Below are 21,216 nucleotides of genomic sequence, written 5' to 3' on the forward strand. Positions count from 1 at the left end.
AGATGCCGCTGGAGGTTACCGCTTGATATAAACCAGACTTGTTATAGTTGGAGTGAGAGATAGATGGATAAATCTCAATTTGCAAGGTTGTCTGGAGCGATCTCACCCAGATAGTGTTACAGATGATGGAATAAGGGAATGGCTTCCGTGCCAGGTAGTAGTCCACACTGGTGTAGGTGTTGTTAACCAGGGGTTGGGTAAGCACGGTGTCCGCCAATTAAAGATGCCAGTTGGAGTAAGCAACAATAGTGGTATCCAAAATCTGTCGAGAATAACACAGTGGTGTCCAGAGGTGGGGGGCAATCACCTAACGCGTTTCACTGCGTCCTGCAGCTTTATCAAAGGTGAATTCATCTAGGGGTATAGTGTACATTTCAAACCCCCAGGGGTTTCACCAATTTTGATACAACTGGGCAGTGAAAATGAAAAATTACATTTTTTTACACAAAAATGCAGTTCTGGCTCAAAATTTTTCATTTTCAGAAGGTATGAAGGAGAAAAAGCACCCCAAAATCTGTGCCCCAATTTCTCCCGAGTACGGCAATGCCTCACATGTGACCAAAAAATACCATTTGGGTGCATGGCAGGACTCAGAACGGAAGGAGTGATTTTTGGATTTTGCAGCTCAGATTCTGGTGAAATGTTGGTGGGTGCTATGTCGCATTAGCAAGACCCCCCAAGCACCAATACAGTGGAACCCCCCCACAAGTGACCCCATTTTGCAAACTACACCCCTCAGGGAATTCATCTAGGGGTATAGTGTACATTTCAAACCCCCAGGGGTTTCACCAATTTTGATACAACTGGGCTGTGCAAATGAAAAATTACATTTTTTACACAAAAATGCAGTTCTGGCTCAAAAATTTTCATTTTCACAAGGAATGAAGGAGACAAAGCACCCCAAAATCTGTGCCCCAATTTCTCCCGAGTACGGCAATGCCTCACATGTGACCAAAAAATACCATTTGGGTGCATGGCAGGACTCAGAAGGAAGGAGTGATTTTTGGATTTTGCAGCTCAGATTCTGGTGGAATGTTGGTGGGTGCTATGTCGCATTAGCAAGACCCCCAAAGCACCAATACAGTGGAAGCCCCCCACAAGTGACCCCATTTTGCAAACTACACCCCTCAGGGAATTCATCTAGGGGTATAGTGTACATTTCAAACCCCCAGGGGTTTCACCAATTTTGATACAACTGGGCAGTGAAAATGAAAAATTACATTTTTTTACACAAAAATGCAGTTCTGGCTCAAAATTTTTCATTTTCAGAAGGTATGAAGGAGAAAAAGCACCCCAAAATCTGTGCCCCAATTTCTCCCGAGTACGGCAATGCCTCACATGTGACCAAAAAATACCATTTGGGTGCATGGCAGGACTCAGAACGGAAGGAGTGATTTTTGGATTTTGCAGCTCAGATTCTGGTGGAATGTTGGTGGGTGCTATGTCGCATTAGCAAGACCCCCCAAGCACCAATACAGTGGAACCCCCCCACAAGTGACCCCATTTTGCAAACTACACCCCTCAGGGAATTCATCTAGGGGTATAGTGTACATTTCAAACCCCCAGGGGTTTCACCAATTTTGATACAACTGGGCTGGGCAAATGAAAAATTACATTTTTTACACAAAAATGCAGTTCTGGCTCAAAATTTTTCATTTTCACAAGGAATGAAGGAGACAAAGCACCCCAAAATCTGTGCCCCAATTTCTCCCGAGTACGGCAATGCCTCACATGTGACCAAAAAATACCATTTGGGTGCATGGCAGGACTCAGAAGGGAAGGAGTGATTTTTGGATTTTGCAGCACAGATTCTGGTGGAATGTTGGTGGGTGCTATGTCGCATTAGCAAGACCCCCAAAGCACCAATACAGTGGAAGCCCCCCACAAGTGACCCCATTTTGCAAACTACACCCCTCAGGGAATTCATCTAGGGGTATAGTGTACATTTCAAACCCCCAGGGGTTTCACCAATTTTGATACAACTGGGCAGTGAAAATGAAAAATAAATTTTTTTTACACAAAAATGCAGTTCTGGCTCAAAATTTTTCATTTTCAGAAGGTATGAAGGAGAAAAAGCACCCCAAAATCTGTGCCCCAATTTCTCCCGAGTACGGCAATGCCTCACATGTGACCAAAAAATACCATTTGGGTGCATGGCAGGACTCAGAAGGGAAGGAGTGATTTTTGGATTTTGCAGCACAGATTCTGGTGGAATGTTGGTGGGTGCTATGTCGCATTAGCAAGACCCCCGAAGCACCAATACAGTGGAACCCCTCCACAAATGACCCCATTTTGCAAACTACACCCCTCAGGGAATTCATCTAGGGGTATAGTGTACATTTCAAACCCCCAGGGGTTTCACCAATTTTGATAAAACTGGGCAGTGAAAATGAAAAATTACATTTTTTTACACAAAAATGCAGTTCTGGCTCAAAATTTTTCATTTTCAGAAGGTATGAAGGAGAAAAAGCACCCCAAAATCTGTGCCCCAATTTCTCCCAAGTACGGCAATGCCTCATGTGTGACCAAAAAGTGGCAGGACTCAGAAGGGAAGGAGTGATATTTGGATTTTGCAGCACAGATTCTGGTGGAATGTTGGTGGGTGCTATGTCGCATTAGCAAGACCCCCAAAGCACCAATACAGTGGAACCCCCCCACAAATGACCCCATTTTGCAAACTACACCCCTCAGGGAATTCATCTAGGGGTATAGTGTACATTTCAAACCCCCAGGGGTTTCACCAATTTTGATACAACTGGGCAGTGAAAATGAAAAATTACATTTTTTTACACAAAAATGCAGTTCTGGCTCAAAATTTTTCATTTTCAGAAGGTATGAAGGAGAAAAAGCACCCCAAAATCTGTGCCCCAATTTCTCCCGAGTACGGCAATGCCTCACATGTGACCAAAAAATATCAGTTGGGTGCATGGCAGGACTCAGAAGGGAAGGAGTGATTTTTGGATTTTGCGGCTCAGATTCTGGTGGAATGAATGGTGGGTGCTATGTGGCATTAGCAAGACCCCCGAAGCACGGTGAAATTATGAACCTAATAATCCATAGATGTGTGGTATATTTTAAAACACTCCTTTATACATAGGCCGGGTTTGTCGGGGCAAGTGTCACACTGGAAAATAGTTTGCTTTCTTATTCCCTTTTTATAGCAAACTTTGCACCTTTTTTGTGTCCTGCCCTTTTTTCCAGTGGAGGGGATTTCATCAGGAAAATGCTGCCCTGGTACAATACGGGGGCCAGTACTAGAAGTACTGGGGCCCTCTGCCTGCTGGTTCCCAAATATTAGGCCCTTTATGACTTCCTCTTGAAAGTGCATAAATGTCCCCGTCTGGCTGGTAGAACGGAATAGCACGTAAGCGTTATACAGTGCCATCTGGATGATATACACGGCCAGCTTCTTGTACCAGATTTTTGTTTTCCGCAGGGCACTGTACGGCTTCAGTACCTGATCTGAAAGATCCACTCCGCCCATGTACCTATTGTAATCCAGGATACAATTAGGTTTTGAGGTGTGGGTACTGGTACCTCGTACAGGGACGGAGGTGGTACTGTCTCCGTGAATTGTTGTCAGTATAAGGACATCCCTCTTGTCCTTATATTTGACCAACAACATATTTTCGGTGCATATTCCCCTGCTTTCACCCCTTCTCATTACTTGGGCAATGTGCGTTTTTGGGAGGCCTCTTTGGTTCTTGCGCACAGTACCGCAAGCTGCTGTACCTCTTGAACCAAGGGCCTTAAACAGGGGGATGCTGGTGTAAAAGTTATCCACATAGAGGTGATAACCTTTATCCAGGAAGGGGTGCACTAAATCCCAGACAATTTTTCCACTAACACCTACGAGGGAGGGGGGCATTCTGGCGGTTCAATTCTTGAATCCTTCCCTTCATATACCCTAAACCTGTGAGTGTACCCTGAGGTGCTTTCACACAGCTTATACATTTTTATGCCATACCTTGCCCTCTTACTGGGAAGGTACTGGCGGAATTTAACCCTTCCTTTAAAATGTATAAGGGACTCGTCTATGCAAATGAATTTATCTGGGATGTACATCTCTTCAAATTTGGCACTGAAGTGATCAATGACCGGCCTGACTTTGAATAGCCGGTCAAAGGTGGGATCATCTCTGGGTGGGCACTGTGCATTATCGTTGTAATGCAAAAATTTAAGGATTAACTCAAAACGAGTCCGGGTCATGGCCATACGGTAAAGTGGGGTGCTGTACAGAACATCTGTACTCCAATATTGCCTAATTTCTGGCTTTTTTACTATGTCCATATGAAACACCAGACCCCAAAATGTCATCATCTCTACTGCATCTACAGGGGTCCACCTAGCAAATGATGACGTGGGGTTTTGAGCAATAAACTGCTGGGCATATAAATTAGTTTGGTCCACCATTAAATTTATAAAATCATCAGAGAAAAATAATTTGAAAAAGTCAATTTCTCTGAGACCTGTGGAATCAAATTGGATTCCTGGGATGGCCAAAAACTCAGGAACCTGGGGCTCAAAATTGTCTGGTGGTGGGGTCCATACGAGATCAATTATTGGGGGGGGGTCTCAGCTGCTCTACGGGGGCATCTTTGAGGGGGTCCCTCATCACTAGAGGAGGAAGAGGAGCTTAAGATGAATCCTTCAAATTCCCCGCTTGCCTCACTGGCTGTGTCAGAGTCAGAGGCAAGCATGGCATATGCCTCCTCCGCTGAATACATTCTTCTGGATGACTGGGATGACATTTGGGATGACATTTGGGATGACATTTTTATTTTTTGTGTTTCTGGCAGTGAAATGTTTCAACACGTGTATAGTGTAGGGGGGGGTACAAACTTTATTTCAATGTAGTATGTAGTGTGTAGTGTGTAGTGTGTAGTGTGTATGTAGTGCAGAAAAAAAAAAAAAAGGTCCTGCGCCAAAAATTGAGCACAGATGTTGGTCAGTAACGTCCGTCACTGAACAGCGCTCAAAGGCAACAGGAATTTGATCAAAAAAATTTGATCAAAAATTTTTTTAAAAAGACCCCACAGCACCCTCAAAAAAAAAAAAAAAAGGTGATCAGTGATGCGACACTGATTACCAGTGAGGGGCAGCAGGTGCACAACCTTTGGTGCAACTGACAGTGCAACTGGCAGGTATATATAAAAAAAAAACCTCTGCACCCCCAAAAAGTTGCTCATCACCTCAGATATAGTGATCAGCACAAAAGGGGGGGGGGCAGCAGACACAAAATATAGCACTCTCTATCACTCTCTGTCACTATCTCTCTCTATCTCTCTCTATCTCTCTCTATCTCTCACTATCTATCACTCTATGACACTGCAGCAGCAGCACTGACAGTTATATATATAAAAAATAACCCCTGCACCCCCAAAAAGTTGCTGGGGGTGCACAAAAGGGGGGCAGCAGACACAAAATATAGCACTCTCTATCACTCTCTGTCACTATCTCTCTCTATCTATCACTATCTATCACTCTATGACACTGCAGCAGCAGCACTGACAGTTATATGTATAAAAAATAACCCCTGCACCCCCAAAAAGTTGCTGGGGGTGCACAAAAGGGGGGCAGCAGACACAAAATATAGCACTTTCTATCACTTTCTCTCTCTATCTCTCTATCTCTCACTATCTATCACTCTATGACACTGCAGCAGCAGCACTGACAGGTATATATATAAAAAAAAAACCTGCGCCCCCAAAAAGTTGCTGATCAGTTAATTTATACTGATCAGCACAAAAGGGGGGGGGGGGCAGCAGTCAGTTGCACACGCAGTACAGCTGTATATATATAAAAAATATATAGCACAATCTGTCACTATCTCTCTATCTCTCTATCTCTAACTCTATCACACTGCAGCAGCACAAAATATAGCACTCTCTGTCACTAGCCCTCTCTATCTCTCTCTCTCTATCTATAACTCGAACACACTGCAGCAGCACAACACAGCACAGCACAACACAGGAAGTCACAAGAAGTAACAAGATCCAGGAACGCTACAAGCAGTGATCAGGTAAGTGTTTGCAAGGATCAGGTCAGTATATCGCGGCAGATAGGCACGGTGACCGCACTGCACGCAATTCCAGACCGGAATGGCGTCTGCAGTGCAGTCACCGTTAGTTTAAATCACCCTCCATGGCTGTGATTGGTTCGTCGGTCCGACGAACCAATCACGGCCTTTGGGGGTGGGTGGGGTGACACCAGTGTCACCCTTACACCCCGTGGTGATTGGTGCTGTACTTTACAGCACCAATCACCACCGATCCCTGTGTCACCGGCGAACGTTATTCGCCGGTGACACAGAAAACGCTGTAATTGGCTGTTCACACTGAACAGCCAATCACAGCGATCGCCGATGGGGGGGCGGCATCGCAGCCCCCCCTGGGCATGCAGGGACATGTCTGCTGTCAGGGACAGCAGACATGTTTAAACTGTCACCGCGTCTATAGACGCGGTGACAGTTTAAAGCCATGACGTACATTTACGCCATGTGTCGGGAAGTACATCCCGGCCATGACGTAAATGTACGTCAAATGTCGGGAAGGGGTTAAAGTGCTTTTATACCAAGTGTTAAGACCTTTATGGATTTCATAACCTATCTATCATAATATTAATCTAAAGCCTTTGTTAATTAATAAGAGTAAGAATAATTATATATACCTATGTGTGAATAAGCTCAAACTCCTCCTTAACCAAACTCCTTATGGTACCATCCCCCACAGATGTTAAAAATTTTCGTAACTGATTTTCTCGACATATATACATACTTCTCATGTTCCAGTGTATTATTTACCAGTTTTATCCAATCCCTAACCTCAGGGCCTTCTTTAGCCATCCAAGATCGAGCTATAATTACTTTTGCTATTGAGCACAGATTAATGGCATTCTGTATTAAATCGCTTTTCATAATGGCTTTAGGCCAGATACCCAAAATGCAGTTTATTGGTTGGATACTATGGGTAGGAACCCCAAGTTCAATCAAAATCGCCCCAATTTTGTTGCCAGAATATTTGGACTTGTTTGCACTGCCACACCAAGTGGAAAAATGTACATCCTAATTCACGACATTTTGGACAGCTATCCACATAACTATTTGTAAATTTACTCATCTTAACCGGGGTCATGTAGGTCCTATGTAGAATATTTATTTGGACTTGTTGTATTCTAAGGGAATTAGTGGATATACTTGGAGTTAATAGAGCTGTCTTCCAATCATCCTCACTAATTTCTGGGAGGTCAGTCCTCCATTTTGTTCTTAATTCTGGGAGGTCATCCCCTTGAGTATACCCCAGTAAAAATGTATAGAGTTTGGAGACTCTCTTCCTATTGCCCAGTTTCTGCATACAATTTTTTACTGGTGTCTCAGTAATTTGAATATTCTCTGTTCTATAATAAGGATACAATACGCTCCTCAACTGTAAATACCTAAAAAATATCCCTTTGGGTATGGCATATTCCGCCTGCAGAGATGAGAAAGATTTTATTGCATTTTTATCCATTATCTGTCCTATGTTATTGACTCCATACTGTTTCCATACCTGTCCCACTTGTTCCATTTTTAGTTTGTTCAAACCTTTTATAGAGAACAGATATGTATCTCATACTTAGTGATTTTACCAACTCTACTCCAAATTTTTCTAGCCTGACCCAAAATTGGTGGGGCCCCCCGTTCACAAGCTGTTACCAAAATTGTTTGCAGGGGAGAATGCCCTGGGACCGCCTCTGTTATGAGTTCAGGTAATCCCGAGGGTATTTCATTTTCCCTAATCCAATTACATATATGGGTTAACTGAGTTGCATAATAATAAAGTTTGAGATTCGGCATCGCCATACCTCCATCCTCCCTCTCTCTAGTCAATGTATTCCATTTTATACGAGATCTTTTATTTCCCCAGATAAATGGAATAATAATACCATTAATCTTTCTGAAGATATCATCTCCTATAAATATAGGGGATTGTTGAAAAATATATAAAAATTTAGGTAGGATAACCATTTTTATTAAATTAATGCGACCCAGAGTTGTTAATGGCAGTTTTATCCAACACTTACATTTCCTCTTGGTTTCTTCTATTAGGGGGCCTATATTATCCATTACAAATTCCTTCGGATCTCTGGATATAATGATTCCAAGATACTTAAATTTCTCCGTGAGGGGCAGAGGGAGATTGGAGCAATGTTCCTCCCCCTCTCCTACTATCAGAAGATGCGATTTGTTCCAATTAACCGTAATCCCAGAGAGTCGCCCTGATACTCGTAGCCACCTTTCTAAGAGCGGTTCCTAGCATCAGGGACTGCCGGACCCAGCTGCAATAAGCAGAGATCTGGTGTCCTCTAGGAAGCCACGCCCTTGCCTTTTGCACACACTATTCAGACCTTATGCAAAAGGGGTGTGGTATAACACACCGACAGTCGGGATTCCGACAGTCATTAGCCCGACGTCGGAATCTCGACTGCACAGCGCGTGGAACACAACGAAGCACCTTGCGGGCACAGTGGATCGCCACCTATTTTATTCACCCTCTATGGGGGTTGTGGACCCCCACGAGGGAGCAGTCGGGATTCCGATGTCAGGGTAATGACTGTTGGAATTCCATGAAAAAGATATTTTGCAATTTGCACAGTGGTTTGTATGCATGTGCCTTTAGAATGTAAGCTCACACGAGCAGGGCCCTCTCTCCTTATGTGCCTTTCTTAGAATATATAAACCTCTGCCACCCTGATGCTTGCTTCAGTGTCCTGTCCCCTGATGCAACTATCCATATTTACCATGTACTTGTGGTGATTGTCTCGACACCTCTCCTCTCCAGGGTCACAGATAGCGACCTTTGGGCACCAAGTAAAAAAAAAAGGTACTTCATCATCTTTGCGGCCACCGCTTACACTACAGAACTTCCATAGAGTACCGCGACCTGTGTGGGTTATTTTCAAGGTCCACCCCAGCGCGAGGGGACAATCACAATTCACATGGTGACTAACATAAATGGCATAAGCGGTGGCCGCAAAGATGAGGAAGTACTTAAAAAAAAGATAAACCCCCTTCCTACAAATAGGTCTTATCATCAGCATTTTGCAGTGATTTAAAGTGCATTATCCAATATAACAGGGGTTCTCAAACACAATCTTTTAGGTAATCTAGGCAAACTAACAGTCCAGGTTCAGGGATATCCCTGATTTCCCACAGTTGACCTCAAGTCAATTTGATTTCCATCCGAACTCCACAATGAATATCCTTTAAACCCTGTTAAACAAAGTTTGACTACCACTGCTGTATAACATGTAAATACGCGTGTACGTCTTTAGCCAGCAAGCTACAGAGGGAGATGAAAAATAGAGAGGCGCAGAATTACAACCCATAAAACCTACACTAGGCCGCGCTGCTAGGCCCCTGTCTCTATGGTAACAAGGAGTGCAGCGCCCTCCCTGCAACTACCCAGAGTTCCAATCGACCACGCCCCGACATCAACGGGAAGAGTCAACCAACCCTGATGTGTGCACTGTGCCGCCTAGCCCGAAGTCGCGTGACATCAGCCCAGCCGATTGGTCCGCTCTCTTGTCACTCACAGGCTGCTTTCCCGCAGACACACTAGGTTGTGGCGGCTCCGGGGGTTGAGGGAGCGGAAACCCCGGGCACGGCCAAGCAGGGAGGGGAAGAGCCTGGTATCCGCCCCCCTCCCTCCTCCAGTATTCTCGGCTGGATGTCTGGCGCCCTGTGAGGAGGCTCAAGGACCGGGGAGGTGAGCGATCTTCTCCCCCCCCCCGGGAGGGAAAGGCCCCCGGTGCGGGCCGCGGTTCCGGGGGAAGGGATGACTCTGGACTCCATGATGGCCTGCTGCCTGAGTGAGGAGGTGAAGGAATCAAAGAGGATCAATGCCGAGATCGAGAAGCAGCTGAAGAGGGATAAAAAGGATTCCCGGCGGGAGCTAAAGCTGCTGCTGCTAGGTACTTGTGGGAATGGGGGCAGCGACGGGGTATGGGGGGAGGCATTTGAGTGCAGGAGACTTGGGTGCGGATGATGGAGAAGGGTCATTATGGCAGGATCGGGACACCCTCTGGGTGTGCGGTGATTGGGGCAGAGTAGATCTGTGGGTCCAAATGCAGCAACATGGGGGCTGTAGACGTCGGTGTATGGTACATGCCCATTATGTGCCTCAGCCTGTGTAGTCTGACAGCTCTACCTTGTTGCTGTTATCACTTCCACATGAACGATAGCTGACCGTATTGTTATCAATATCACAGTGAGGTATAGCTCCCACACTAAATTGCTCAGAACACATCTCTTGCTGAATCTCCATGTGTGTTTGCCCCAATAGAGAGAGGGGAAGGAAACCAATGTACTTACACAGGCCCCAACAATGGTGGCTGTCCCCAATATGACTTTCATTTTACAAGATAGTGTTTTTGACAACCAAAAAAAAAAAAGTCTACAAATTTTGTAATGCATGTATTATTTCAATGTAATTCCACTGGGTTGGTGGTTCCTGGTCTGCATGCTTTATCTGTTTTCTGGTCTATTTAATAGCCTGTTACCTATAACTAACACCTTATCACTATTTACCTTTCTTTTTATTCTGGTACCACATCTCCAATAAGCAGCTGTCTTGGTGTTCTTTTGCCACTGGTTGCAGTGCAGAGGGCTCATACTCCTGCATTCTGTCCCAGCTGTCTTCTGCCCAAGTACACTGGAAAAAGAGGGTCTTGTAGCACTTCTAATAGCTTTTTTGACTTTATTTAGTGTGAGACTTCACATTTCCACACCTTACTATGGTAGAATTTTGTATTACATGAATTTAACACTGGCGTTATGTGCAATACTACCAAGTAGGTTCTTTACTTCAACGTGAGATATCCATATACTGTAAAAATGGCTATTTATGCACAAAGATCATGAAATTAACATTTCATAAATAGGCCTTCCTGTTACAAGCAACTTTTGCTTCCGTGATTAATAATGTTGATGCCATAAGGAGCAGATCATCCAATAATTGCTTTTGTGGTATAGTGGGTCTTTTATTTGAATATGGTAACAGGGGACCCATTATTGGAAGCTGAATGGATCTTGCAGTTCCATATCTACCAATAAAAAGTCCCATATGTCCACTCACTTCTGGGACTGTTGTGTCCTAGATGACGGTGTGCATCAGAATAGCATACAGTAGCTGGGCTGTTCTTCTCCAAGGGGTAGGACCCAATGAGCAGCATGGAGTTGCCCAATGAGAGAATACCAGTGCAGAGTGCTCTGCAGGTAAGACTGAGAGTCTGGGAGGTGACCAAGAATGGGATGGATTGAAGTCCAGTGCCTTATCCCTGGTCAGTGATGCGTCTGGTTCCACATGTTGATAGAGTACCACTATTCCTTTTGGAATTGACTCCTAACAGATTCCTGTGGCTCCCAGAGATAGTGAATAGATCACCACGGGCTGCATGTAATGCAGTCCGAGATCGTCGGACATGTGGGATGCCGGCCTATCCTGGATGTTTTTTTAAAGAGGCAATCCGGTACATGGCATGGTTTTGCCTCGTAAATGACTGCTTTTTTTAAAACAAAGATTGACTGCATCCTGCACGTCCAACGATCTTGGACTGCATTGCATCCCGCCCCACATTTTTCAATTATGGGTCTCCGATTACAGTTCCTTAATATTATTTTTAAAGTTTTGCAAGAATAATAATGTGCAAATAATATTCATTTTCATTTTAAACATTTTGAGTAAAAAGCAACATTTCCATTTTTATGACTGCTGAAAATGATTATAAAAATGATTTTGCACATCAGTATTTTAGTACACATTTCTGTGGTCCAGAAAAACACTGCTCCCTGTTATCCTACATAAAAATTAACGTCTCTTCAAAAAAGGAATATATCAGCAAATCTAGTTGGGACAAACGGTACATACTAAACTAGGATTTCAGTGTGTGATTGTGCAATGTAAAAATTACACGTTACATTAATTGTCAAAAGGCTGCAAGGAATGTAAAGTAGTTACCAATACAGCCGTGCATACAATAGTACTTTTACTATCCTTCAAGGCAGAAGTTTTGTTTTGGCACCTATACCTTTTTAGTGTTTTATTTGAATTTTTTTTCTTTTACTTTGTTTATTTCTTGACACTAATTTCCTTCCATTTAGCACCTTACTTATCACTATGTAATATAATGTGTTGAGCATTTTTTTTTCCAAGTTCCATTTTTACATTTGTAACAGCTGTTAGAAATCTGTCTGTTTTCAGGTGTCAGAACTTCATTTGAATTGAACTTAAATATTTCCCAGACATTTATAATACGCATTATAGGAACTTTTGTTCCAAATAAAACAAAAGCAAAGGCTGTCCACAGTATAAACTATCACTGCAAAGCATTTTGTCAGACATTTTATTGATCAAGCTTGCTCTCTACAATTTGAACAGATTTGATTGAACTAGACCTGGGGTAGCCAACTCCAGTCCTCGAGAGCTACCAACAGTTAATGTTTTCCAGATCTCCTCACAGAATCACAAATGAAGTAATTAGCTCCACCTGTGGATCTTTGAAAATGTGTCAGCTAGTGATTAGTGCACCTGTGCAGCAGCTAGGTTGTCTGGAAAATGTGAACTGTTGGTAGCTCTCGAGGACCGTAGTTGGCTACCACTGAACTAGACTATACTATAGTGTTTTATTTTTTTTAAATATTATTAGTGTATGTTGCATATCAATGATATGTCAGAACCTAAGTGCTTCATACTTTACATTAGAACTCTGGTGTAATCCCCTTTTGTAGGCTTTTTTGTTGTTGTGGACTTAAATATGTAAAATGGATCCAATGGGTGTATTTTTTTCAAATATCTTGATCCAGTGTCAAAACACGCGCCAGATAATCTTTCTATCAGACCGCTGTCTACACCTGGCCCTCAGCAGTATGTGGCAAACGCAATGTGATCATCTCCGCATGTTGTGGTGTGAATCGCTTTCTGCACTACTTGAGTTTTGCCAGATGATGCCGTGATTGGGCCCAGGTGTAGTGGAGAGGACTGCGTGATCCCAGCACGCCAAAGACCAGACTCTGTGGTACTGGTAAATGCTTGACCCCGTGTGTCTGTTTTGCACATTGAAGCGCTTTAAAAAAAAATAATTATATAATCTTTCAAAGTTTTTCATCTTATGACTGCAGTGCTACACAATTTGTGAAGTGAAAGTGCTGCTTTTATATGGAGAATAACCTATGCACAGTAGAGCCATTATTGGAAGTGCAACTAGCAGAAACTGGTGAAAGCATTTCTTTGTTTGGCAGGATTCGGTGGCTGTGTTTAACTTGTTTCAGCAAGAGCCTGCGCTCAACAACAGTTTGCACATTGCAGTTTATTGGCTTAACTTCATCTATAGTGGCTTGCTCCGTATGTGTAGTCTTGAGTAACTTTTTGCTTTGCAATCATTTTTTTTTTCTTATACAAGTGCCATTTAATGTTTTTGTATTATAGATTATGAATACTGCAAAAAAGGCCTTACATTTGTTTCTATTTAAATTTGTTTCTTACATAGCATAGGTATTGCTAATCAGTTGATTAGTTGACGCGAGTGATATAAATTTTTGTTAAAACCCACATTCTGTAATATCTTTTGGTGGGATGGGTCTATAGCCTTGTTTTGTATTTGGTTTTACGTTTTCTGTGATGCCTAATGACTATCCAACTCCTAATATACACTATAGAATGGAGAATGTCACTTCATTCCTACCGGCTTCCTACAACTTGTTGAAAATTGGGTCTTCATGTCATACAAATTTAAAATGCATACAGAGAAGCAAATTTTACCACAATTTTATCTACCACTGGTGAATAAAAGTATGACGTGTGATAGTGTTCATTCTAGCACCCGCTATCTTTGAAAACCCATGCAGTTCCTCTTCCCTGCCTGGGGTGTCGCTGTCTGCTATAGGGCTTCTAGCACAGTGTGGTCTATATATCAGCACTGATATGCAAAAACAGACCTGTGCTAAAAACACCACAGCAGACAGCGACACCCCAGGCAGGGAACAGGAACTGCATGGGTATTCAAAGATAGCGGGTGCTAGAATGAACACTATGTGAACAAGCCTCACTATTGTTGTCTGCTATAAATCAATTCATTGTTTAAATAACTGTAACTGATGTAACCAGGATAAGACATGGTAATTTCTGAAATAAAATACATATATCGATTTGGTGAAGGTACACTGTTATGTGTATTGAATTGTTCGTAGGTGCTGCTTACTCTTAAGGGTAGCCCGGTCCCTTTTAACATAAATTAAATGTATATAATGGGTGGAGTGAGCGCTATCCTACTAGTGTTGTTTGCCAAAAATAAATGGTGCTGGTGAGAAGGATTTGGAAAGAAACCGAATGGAATTTTAAGATCTAATTTATTAATACAAATGTAACCTTACAAAGGCGGTGTGTGCTAAATGCGGAGAGGTGTCTATTCCACCCAGTGGGCGGATACCTTGTGTGGTACTACGTGGTGCTTGGTATGCACCTATTTGGAGTCCCCACTTGTCGGAAATTTCCTGGACAAGTGTCACCAGGGGAGATTCCCAAACGGGTTTCAGAGTGTCTTTATTAGACCTCTTTATGCTCCCGTGGGTCCTGAGCCCAGGACCTACGGTCTCTCCTGGTGATTTGTGGGTAATCAGAAGTCAGGGTGTATTGGGTGGGTGGTGAGGTGCCTTGCAGGCTTAGGGCGATTCCTTGGAACCCCCTTACAATCTCATAGGTTCTTAGAACCTATGCCCTCTCCAAGCACTACGAAATGGAACGGTCTTGTGGGTGTCAGTTAATCCCTGCTAGCGGCGTCCCGCTGAGCAGGGTGTGTGTATGTCACTCACTGTTTGTGGGGGTTGAAATGACGCCCTCAGTGCTCGGTTCCCGGTGCAGCAACATCATTTATTTTAGTTGTTTCCCGAGTCCTGTCCGCATCTGTTTCAGTGTGTTCTGGCTCAGCGGCACTTCCGGGTCTCGAGATCACGGGATGCCGCTGTTAATCATCGGTTTTCTCCGTAGCAGTCGCTTCTCCGTCCTGTTCAGGAGAAGTAGTTAATGTGGTGAAGGTGATACATGGTAATGGTGTTGGTGTAGTAACGATGCGTTTCGGCTCTAACGGCCTTTTTCAAAGGCCGTCACCACGTATCACCTTGATCCTGGATTGGATACCCCCATAGTCTATAGTTCTAGTCTATAGTAATTTAAAAAAATCTGTTGGTAACATATACTGATGCACTGGGATATATTCCCATGTCCACTTTTTGTTGGAATTGCCCATATATTAAGTTGGTTTACTCAAATTAACTAATTAAGGGGCCAATTCAGCCCTGTCCCCGATGGGCATGGTTTGGGCAAACACCTTTGGTGAGTTTCACATGTACCGGGGAGTTTGTCCAGCACTTTATGGGCGCGCCCATGAAAACGCTGGATGGGAGTTTGGCTGGGCAGCATTTACCTCTAAAGGTACGCAAACCGCTAGCAAACAGGTCTGAATTTTTTCTTAAGTCCCCTGTTGCCAAGCATGGTTATCCTTAAAACAGAAACCATTGGGGTGTCTTGAGGGCTGCGTTTGAGAACCTCTGTTCTAACCTATAAGAATTCTTGGGGGCAGACTCTGGTTCACACGTAGTGAACCAAATTCAGTCCCTGCCCCGATGGTCGGGGTTTGCACATGTGCAAACCTGACTGTGAGTGGACGCAGAGAGTTGCTCACTCGCTGGGCACTTTGCGGCATAGAGGGAGGGGTGATGGCAGCACTGGCCATGGGAACGCCCAGCGTTTCATGGACCTCTCCATAAAAACGCTGGGTGTTGTTAGTGTTCATTCTAGCAACCTGCTCCTTGCAAAATCCTTCTAGTTCCTGGTTCCTGCCTGGGGTGTCACTGCTTGCTGTGGTACTTTAAGAACAGTCTGGTTTGTATCTCAATGTTATGATACAAACCAACTGTTGTAGAAACGCCACAGCAGACCGCGACACCGCAGGCAGGAAGGAGGAACTGCAAAGATTTTTCAAGGAGCAGGGTGGTAGATTGAAGACTAGTTGCTATGGTTTTGCAGATGGGCCGATGCCTGGTGGGGGGCTGACGTCATGTCTTGGTCTCCACAGTGCAAATATAAGTCAGTCTCAATTGACTTTAATTTCCCTGGCAAATATTTTGATGGGAAGCACAGGCGACGGGATATGGGCAGCCGGAAGGGGGGGGGTTCGGCGGGGCAGCATCACAGGGACTCAGAGTAAATCCGATGACCCTCTGGTCTCTTGCTTTCATTCATAGGCTCTGTATGTGTGGAATTTTTACCATAATAAGGTGCATGGTTTGGTCCTTAAAAGCTTATGTGGAATAATGTTGTTCTCTCTGAACTGGGTGCATTTGGGTCATGGTTTTTGGCTTCAGACTGCAGTGCATACACTGAGCCGAGTGTTTTTTGTTTTTCTGAGTCTCTTTAAAAATGTTGGATTTAAATGCAAGTGTGATCTCGTTTTGTATCCTGTGGGTTTTTACCATTCATTTTGTAACTGGGGCAGTGCAAATAAACCTTGTGTTCTACCCTCAGCCATCTAGTATCCATGAGGGATTGGCCCTTTATGTGGATTAAATGGGAGTGACTTAGGCTACTCCCTTTTGGATGACCATTGGCGTTGTATTTAAGAAGCTAACCTACTTTATGTATCTGCTTTTAGCAAATACACTTCTATATTCTACATAGTATGAGGGCTTGTTTAAAATAGGGAAGCTAGGTGGAATAACGAATGGCATAGATGATAAATTCTATTATGTACATTATGCCACATATTGTGGGGCTGTGTGGTAGTGTTTCAGTTCTGGGAATTTATGTGGAAGTCTATCTGAATAACTGCTGCTACTGAAGCCAATGTTTTGGTTGAAGGTTGTTGAATCCCATGCGCCAGTTATCTCCATCATTCAGTATTCTAAATCACCCCATTTATTGTACTTTATTAGTGTTTTGAGCAGTACTCTGGGGGTGTTGCCTTTGATTTCTATATAAATGACAAACAAACGAAGAGGAAAGCAGTTGTTCTTTGTGCACACATTAAAACACAACTTTCATTAATCACTTTTTCAGACTAGGTTATGGGCAGTATTCAATGTAGAAAATTCTCTTTGCATGGCGAGAGATTTTTTTTCTCTCGCCATGCACTCGCCGTGTTCCGGAGCCTCCTGCTCCCACTATTCAACGTATTTAAGACTCGCCGCCACTCGCGGCGAGTCTTAACCCCTGCAGCGGACGAGCGTCCGCGGCAGGGAGCTGACAGGAGCCGTGGTACGGTGGCATCCAGGGAGATTAAAGTCTCCCTGGATGCCCCAGAACATATGTGGAGGGTAGGGGGCCCCCCCGGGTCCCAGGCAGCACAGGCTGCCCCCCCCTATAGCCAGCGGGGGACCCAGTATTCACTGCACCCGAACGTGCATCGGATGCAGTGAATATATGAATATCTAATGAGCGGCTCGAGCGCTCCGGACCCCTGCTGGCTGCACTGTGTAAAAAAAAAAAAAAAAAAAATATATATTTTTTTTTATTAAATATATATTCATGTGCTATAAGCACATGAATAAAAATAACATGCCCCTTCACAGAAAAAAAACCTGATTTTTTGACACCAAAATTAAAAAAAAAAACCTTTTAGATTAAAAGTTCACATTCCAGCTCTCCATCAAAAGATGGAGAATTTCTACACGGAGAGAGACGGCGAAAATTACTTAAAAAGACGGCGAATATTTCACATTGAATAGGGTTGCTCGCTTTTGGAGAGCAAAAGTCTCCATCCAAGGCGAGAAAAGCACAAACTCGCCATAAAACACGGAGAATTTTTCTCATTGAATACTGCCCTATGAGTATCGGTAAAAAATGTTATGCACAAAAATGTGAACATTTCAACAGTAGTTCTGCTGTGTGAAAATGTTGTGTTTATTTATTCTTAATTTGGTGAACTTGCGACTTGTAGGACATTGCTTCTTTATACACGTAGAGATGTCATAATGGTGCACTCTTAGATGTTTGTATACTACATTTAGCAAGTAGCTCTGATGCAGATGTAGTGACTTTCCTTAGTTTGAGGTTTGTTAGTATTTGATATTATGGGAGTGATTAATTTGTTTTTGCTACTCACGGGATATAGCAAACCTGGTGAAAGCTATTCTGTTCTTTCTGACTGCTGTTTGGGCTCTTTAACCAGAGCTTTACATGGGTTTAGCCACTTTACTTGACTATTTGGGTTCGACCCCCCCCCCCCCCCCACTATTGGGGGTTGCACCCAATAGATGGGAGATAAGGGATCCAAAAAAACAGTAGACTTACCATCTAAGAATAATTGCCTGACTTATCGTCTGTAATTAGCCATATAAATGTAGGCTTTTCTGTAATTAGCCATATAAATGTAGGCTTAAAAAAGAAAATGTATGTCAGATTACACAAATATTGGACTAAATGCAACACAGTAACTGTTGCGTTGTACAGATATGTCCTTGTCCATCTAGCCTCCATATGCTAGCAGCAGGAGATGCCTGGTGCAAGTGAGCCTAAAGGGCCCATGCAACTCTGCTAACATTGGACTTTATATGCTGATGCTGCATCTTAAGGTCCATACTCACTGGGTGACTATGCCCAGCGTGTATGGACAGCGATGAATCACCGATGCGGGGAAAGCCGCTCAGTGCATACACACTGAGCAGCTTTCCCCCTGCCCGGCGCTGACTGAGGGGGGAGGACAGTGTTGCAGAGCTATGCAAAGCTGTCCTCAACGCTGCTCATCTGCTGGTATAACCAGCAGATGAGTGGCTTTCCCGGCGATGATGCTGGAGCGCGCAGCAGCGCTCACCGCTCATCTCTGGGGCATACACACTGGGCGGCTTTGAGCTGAAAGCCGCTCAAACAGGCTGTCCAGTGTGTATGGGCCTTTAGTTTTGGTTGTATATTTGTGTGCAACTGACTTTATACAAAGCACAATGGAACTTTGATTGAAGAAAGCCACGCCCCCTAAATTGTAGCACTGCAAATGCAGATTCAGCAGGTGGAATTTAATTTTTTATCAGCTTAAAGTGATGGTAGATTGCAGGACTATATTCCATTGTTTATTTTTATTTTTTTTATCACAATTAATAGTTAATAATTAATAGCCCTGTAAAGCTGTATCACAGAGCAAAACGCGTTGGTGGACACCACAAGTGACTGACCCATTCCAAAACAACTATATACAGCTGCCACAAGCCGAGAGACCGGACCAGCCTCTAGGCCGAATTTTGGCTAAAACACTGGGAGAGATTCATATAATCCAGCCTACAACACACGTATTTGGCAATAAGAACTAGCAGGAGGTTCCCACTCCCCAAGCCGAGCTGGAACACATCCCCTGCCATCCTTGGAAAATCGAGGCAAAATAAGAACGGATCCAAGCGGGCTTATCACCATCTATAAATACAGCTGTACTTTTTAATATGGTTCCGTATGGACATTTAATACACTTTTTCAGTCACTTTTCTTTCAATTTTTTATGAGCCCAAAGCTCCCCCCCATTTCCTTTTTTATTCATTACTATGTATTGATTTTTATGCTACCCACTGTTTCTAATATGTGCTGCCTATTTTATTTTACTATATAATAAATATTGTACATTTACTAAGGTTACTTGCATCTTTTCAGTATTCGATCCTATCTGTAAAGTTAGCGCAGTCCACCCGTTTTTCTTTTTTTCGCATTTTACCATTGGGGATCGACACCCCCCTTTTTTTGTACTGCAGCTTTTTTTGCAACCCAGCTCTAGAATCTGCGCCCCTTTCTGATTCTTTTGTTATCAGTCCTTTCCCGCTGTAAAGCAGCTAAACCTCACTAAACTAGAGTAGGCTACACAAAAAGTCCTGTTTGAGCATGCATTTAAGCCTTTTCAAATCTTGCTTACTGTGAGCTGAATTGCAAGCATCGGTAACCGAATGTGCTCAAAACAGTAAAATAGCTCCAATGTGAGACTCATCCAAGTTTGGTTTTGGAGAATTGACTGGCCTTGCGTAGTCACTTAACCTCCTCATTAAATTTTACTAGTTTTAAGTCCTAATTTATTTGGTTTTTGTGTTCGTTTTATTCAACCCTTAAGGCCCCCATACACTAGGGCGACTTGTCCTAAGTACAAGTCAGCCCAGATTTCCCCGGCAGCTCCCCGGGGGAGCTTGATAAGATTTAGCACTTGATGTGTCATTTTTTACATGTGATAAATCGCATCGATTTATCACGTGTAAAAATCCGGGGAGCTAGCGGTCCGTGGGAGCTGGGAGTGGGGACCAGTCTGGGAAGCGGCAGGAGCAGGCTGGGAGTGGGGACCGGTCCGGGGGAGCGGCGCGAGATGTAGCGGCAGCAGGCAGGGAGCGGGGACCGCGGCGCAGCGCAGAGAGACCGGGGGTGCGGCGGGAGAATAGAAAGAAATCCTATTCAAAAGACTGGGTGCCGCTGATTGGCTGGAAACTCAGCCAATCAGCGGCCGCCCAGTCTTTTGAATAGGATGGTTTCTATTCTCCTGCCTGCGGTCCCCGCTCCCTGCCTGCAGCTACATCTCGCGCCGCTCCCTCGGATCGGTCCCCACTCCCAGCCTGCTCCTGCCACTCCCCCAGACGGCTGCACATGATTTATCTTATGTGCAGACCGTCCGACATCCGGATCTGATCCGATGCGCACGGGACCGCGCATCGGATCAGATGTCATACCGTACACAATTTGGCCAATTTCACCAGATTTCTCGGGCCAGTTCTTTTTAGATTTCCTCCTGTAAACAGCAATTCTTTGCCTCTTTTCAAGGTAGTATATCATAAACATTATTATTGTACTATTGAATACTTTGTTTATATACAGTAATAATAAGGATGGATAGGCACTAGCCAGCGGTGAGCACCGATGCACGCTCTCGCATCATAGCCGGCAGCCGACGCTCACCTCCTGGTATTACCAGCAGATGAGTGACGGGGTGGACAGCATTCCTTATGGCTCTTTAGAGTACCAGAATTTAATTTTATGGCACCACCTAGGGCAGAAGTAGAAAATTGAGACATACAAACAATGTATTCAATTTAATATATTTTTTTTCAATGTCATCCTTTGGACCAGTAATGTGGTGGTGGACAACAAGCTTCCCATCTGTGTGCCCATGTATTTATTTTATTCTATCCTTAGTGGTTAATTGGTATGGTATATCTTTTAACATACATATTTG

At 43.7% G+C, this 21,216-nt stretch overlaps 1 protein-coding gene across 1 annotated transcript in view; it reads left to right on the forward strand.

Annotated features, from left to right (window-relative positions):
- The first annotated feature begins 9,539 nt into the window (after positions 1-9,539).
- GNA11 (G protein subunit alpha 11) overlaps positions 9,540-21,216 on the forward strand; it is a 47,729-nt gene continuing 36,052 nt past the window's right edge. The window contains exon 1 of the mRNA XM_083181416.1: positions 9,540-9,951. Within this exon, the coding sequence (XP_083037542.1) occupies positions 9,816-9,951 (136 nt within the window). The 5' untranslated portion in view covers positions 9,540-9,815. The remainder of the gene's footprint in view (positions 9,952-21,216) is intronic.

The sequence above is a fragment of the Crinia signifera genome, chromosome 1, assembly GCF_055691185.1.
Source record: "Crinia signifera chromosome 1, ASM5569118v1, whole genome shotgun sequence".
In the NCBI taxonomy this organism is placed as follows: Eukaryota; Metazoa; Chordata; class Amphibia; order Anura; family Myobatrachidae; genus Crinia; species Crinia signifera.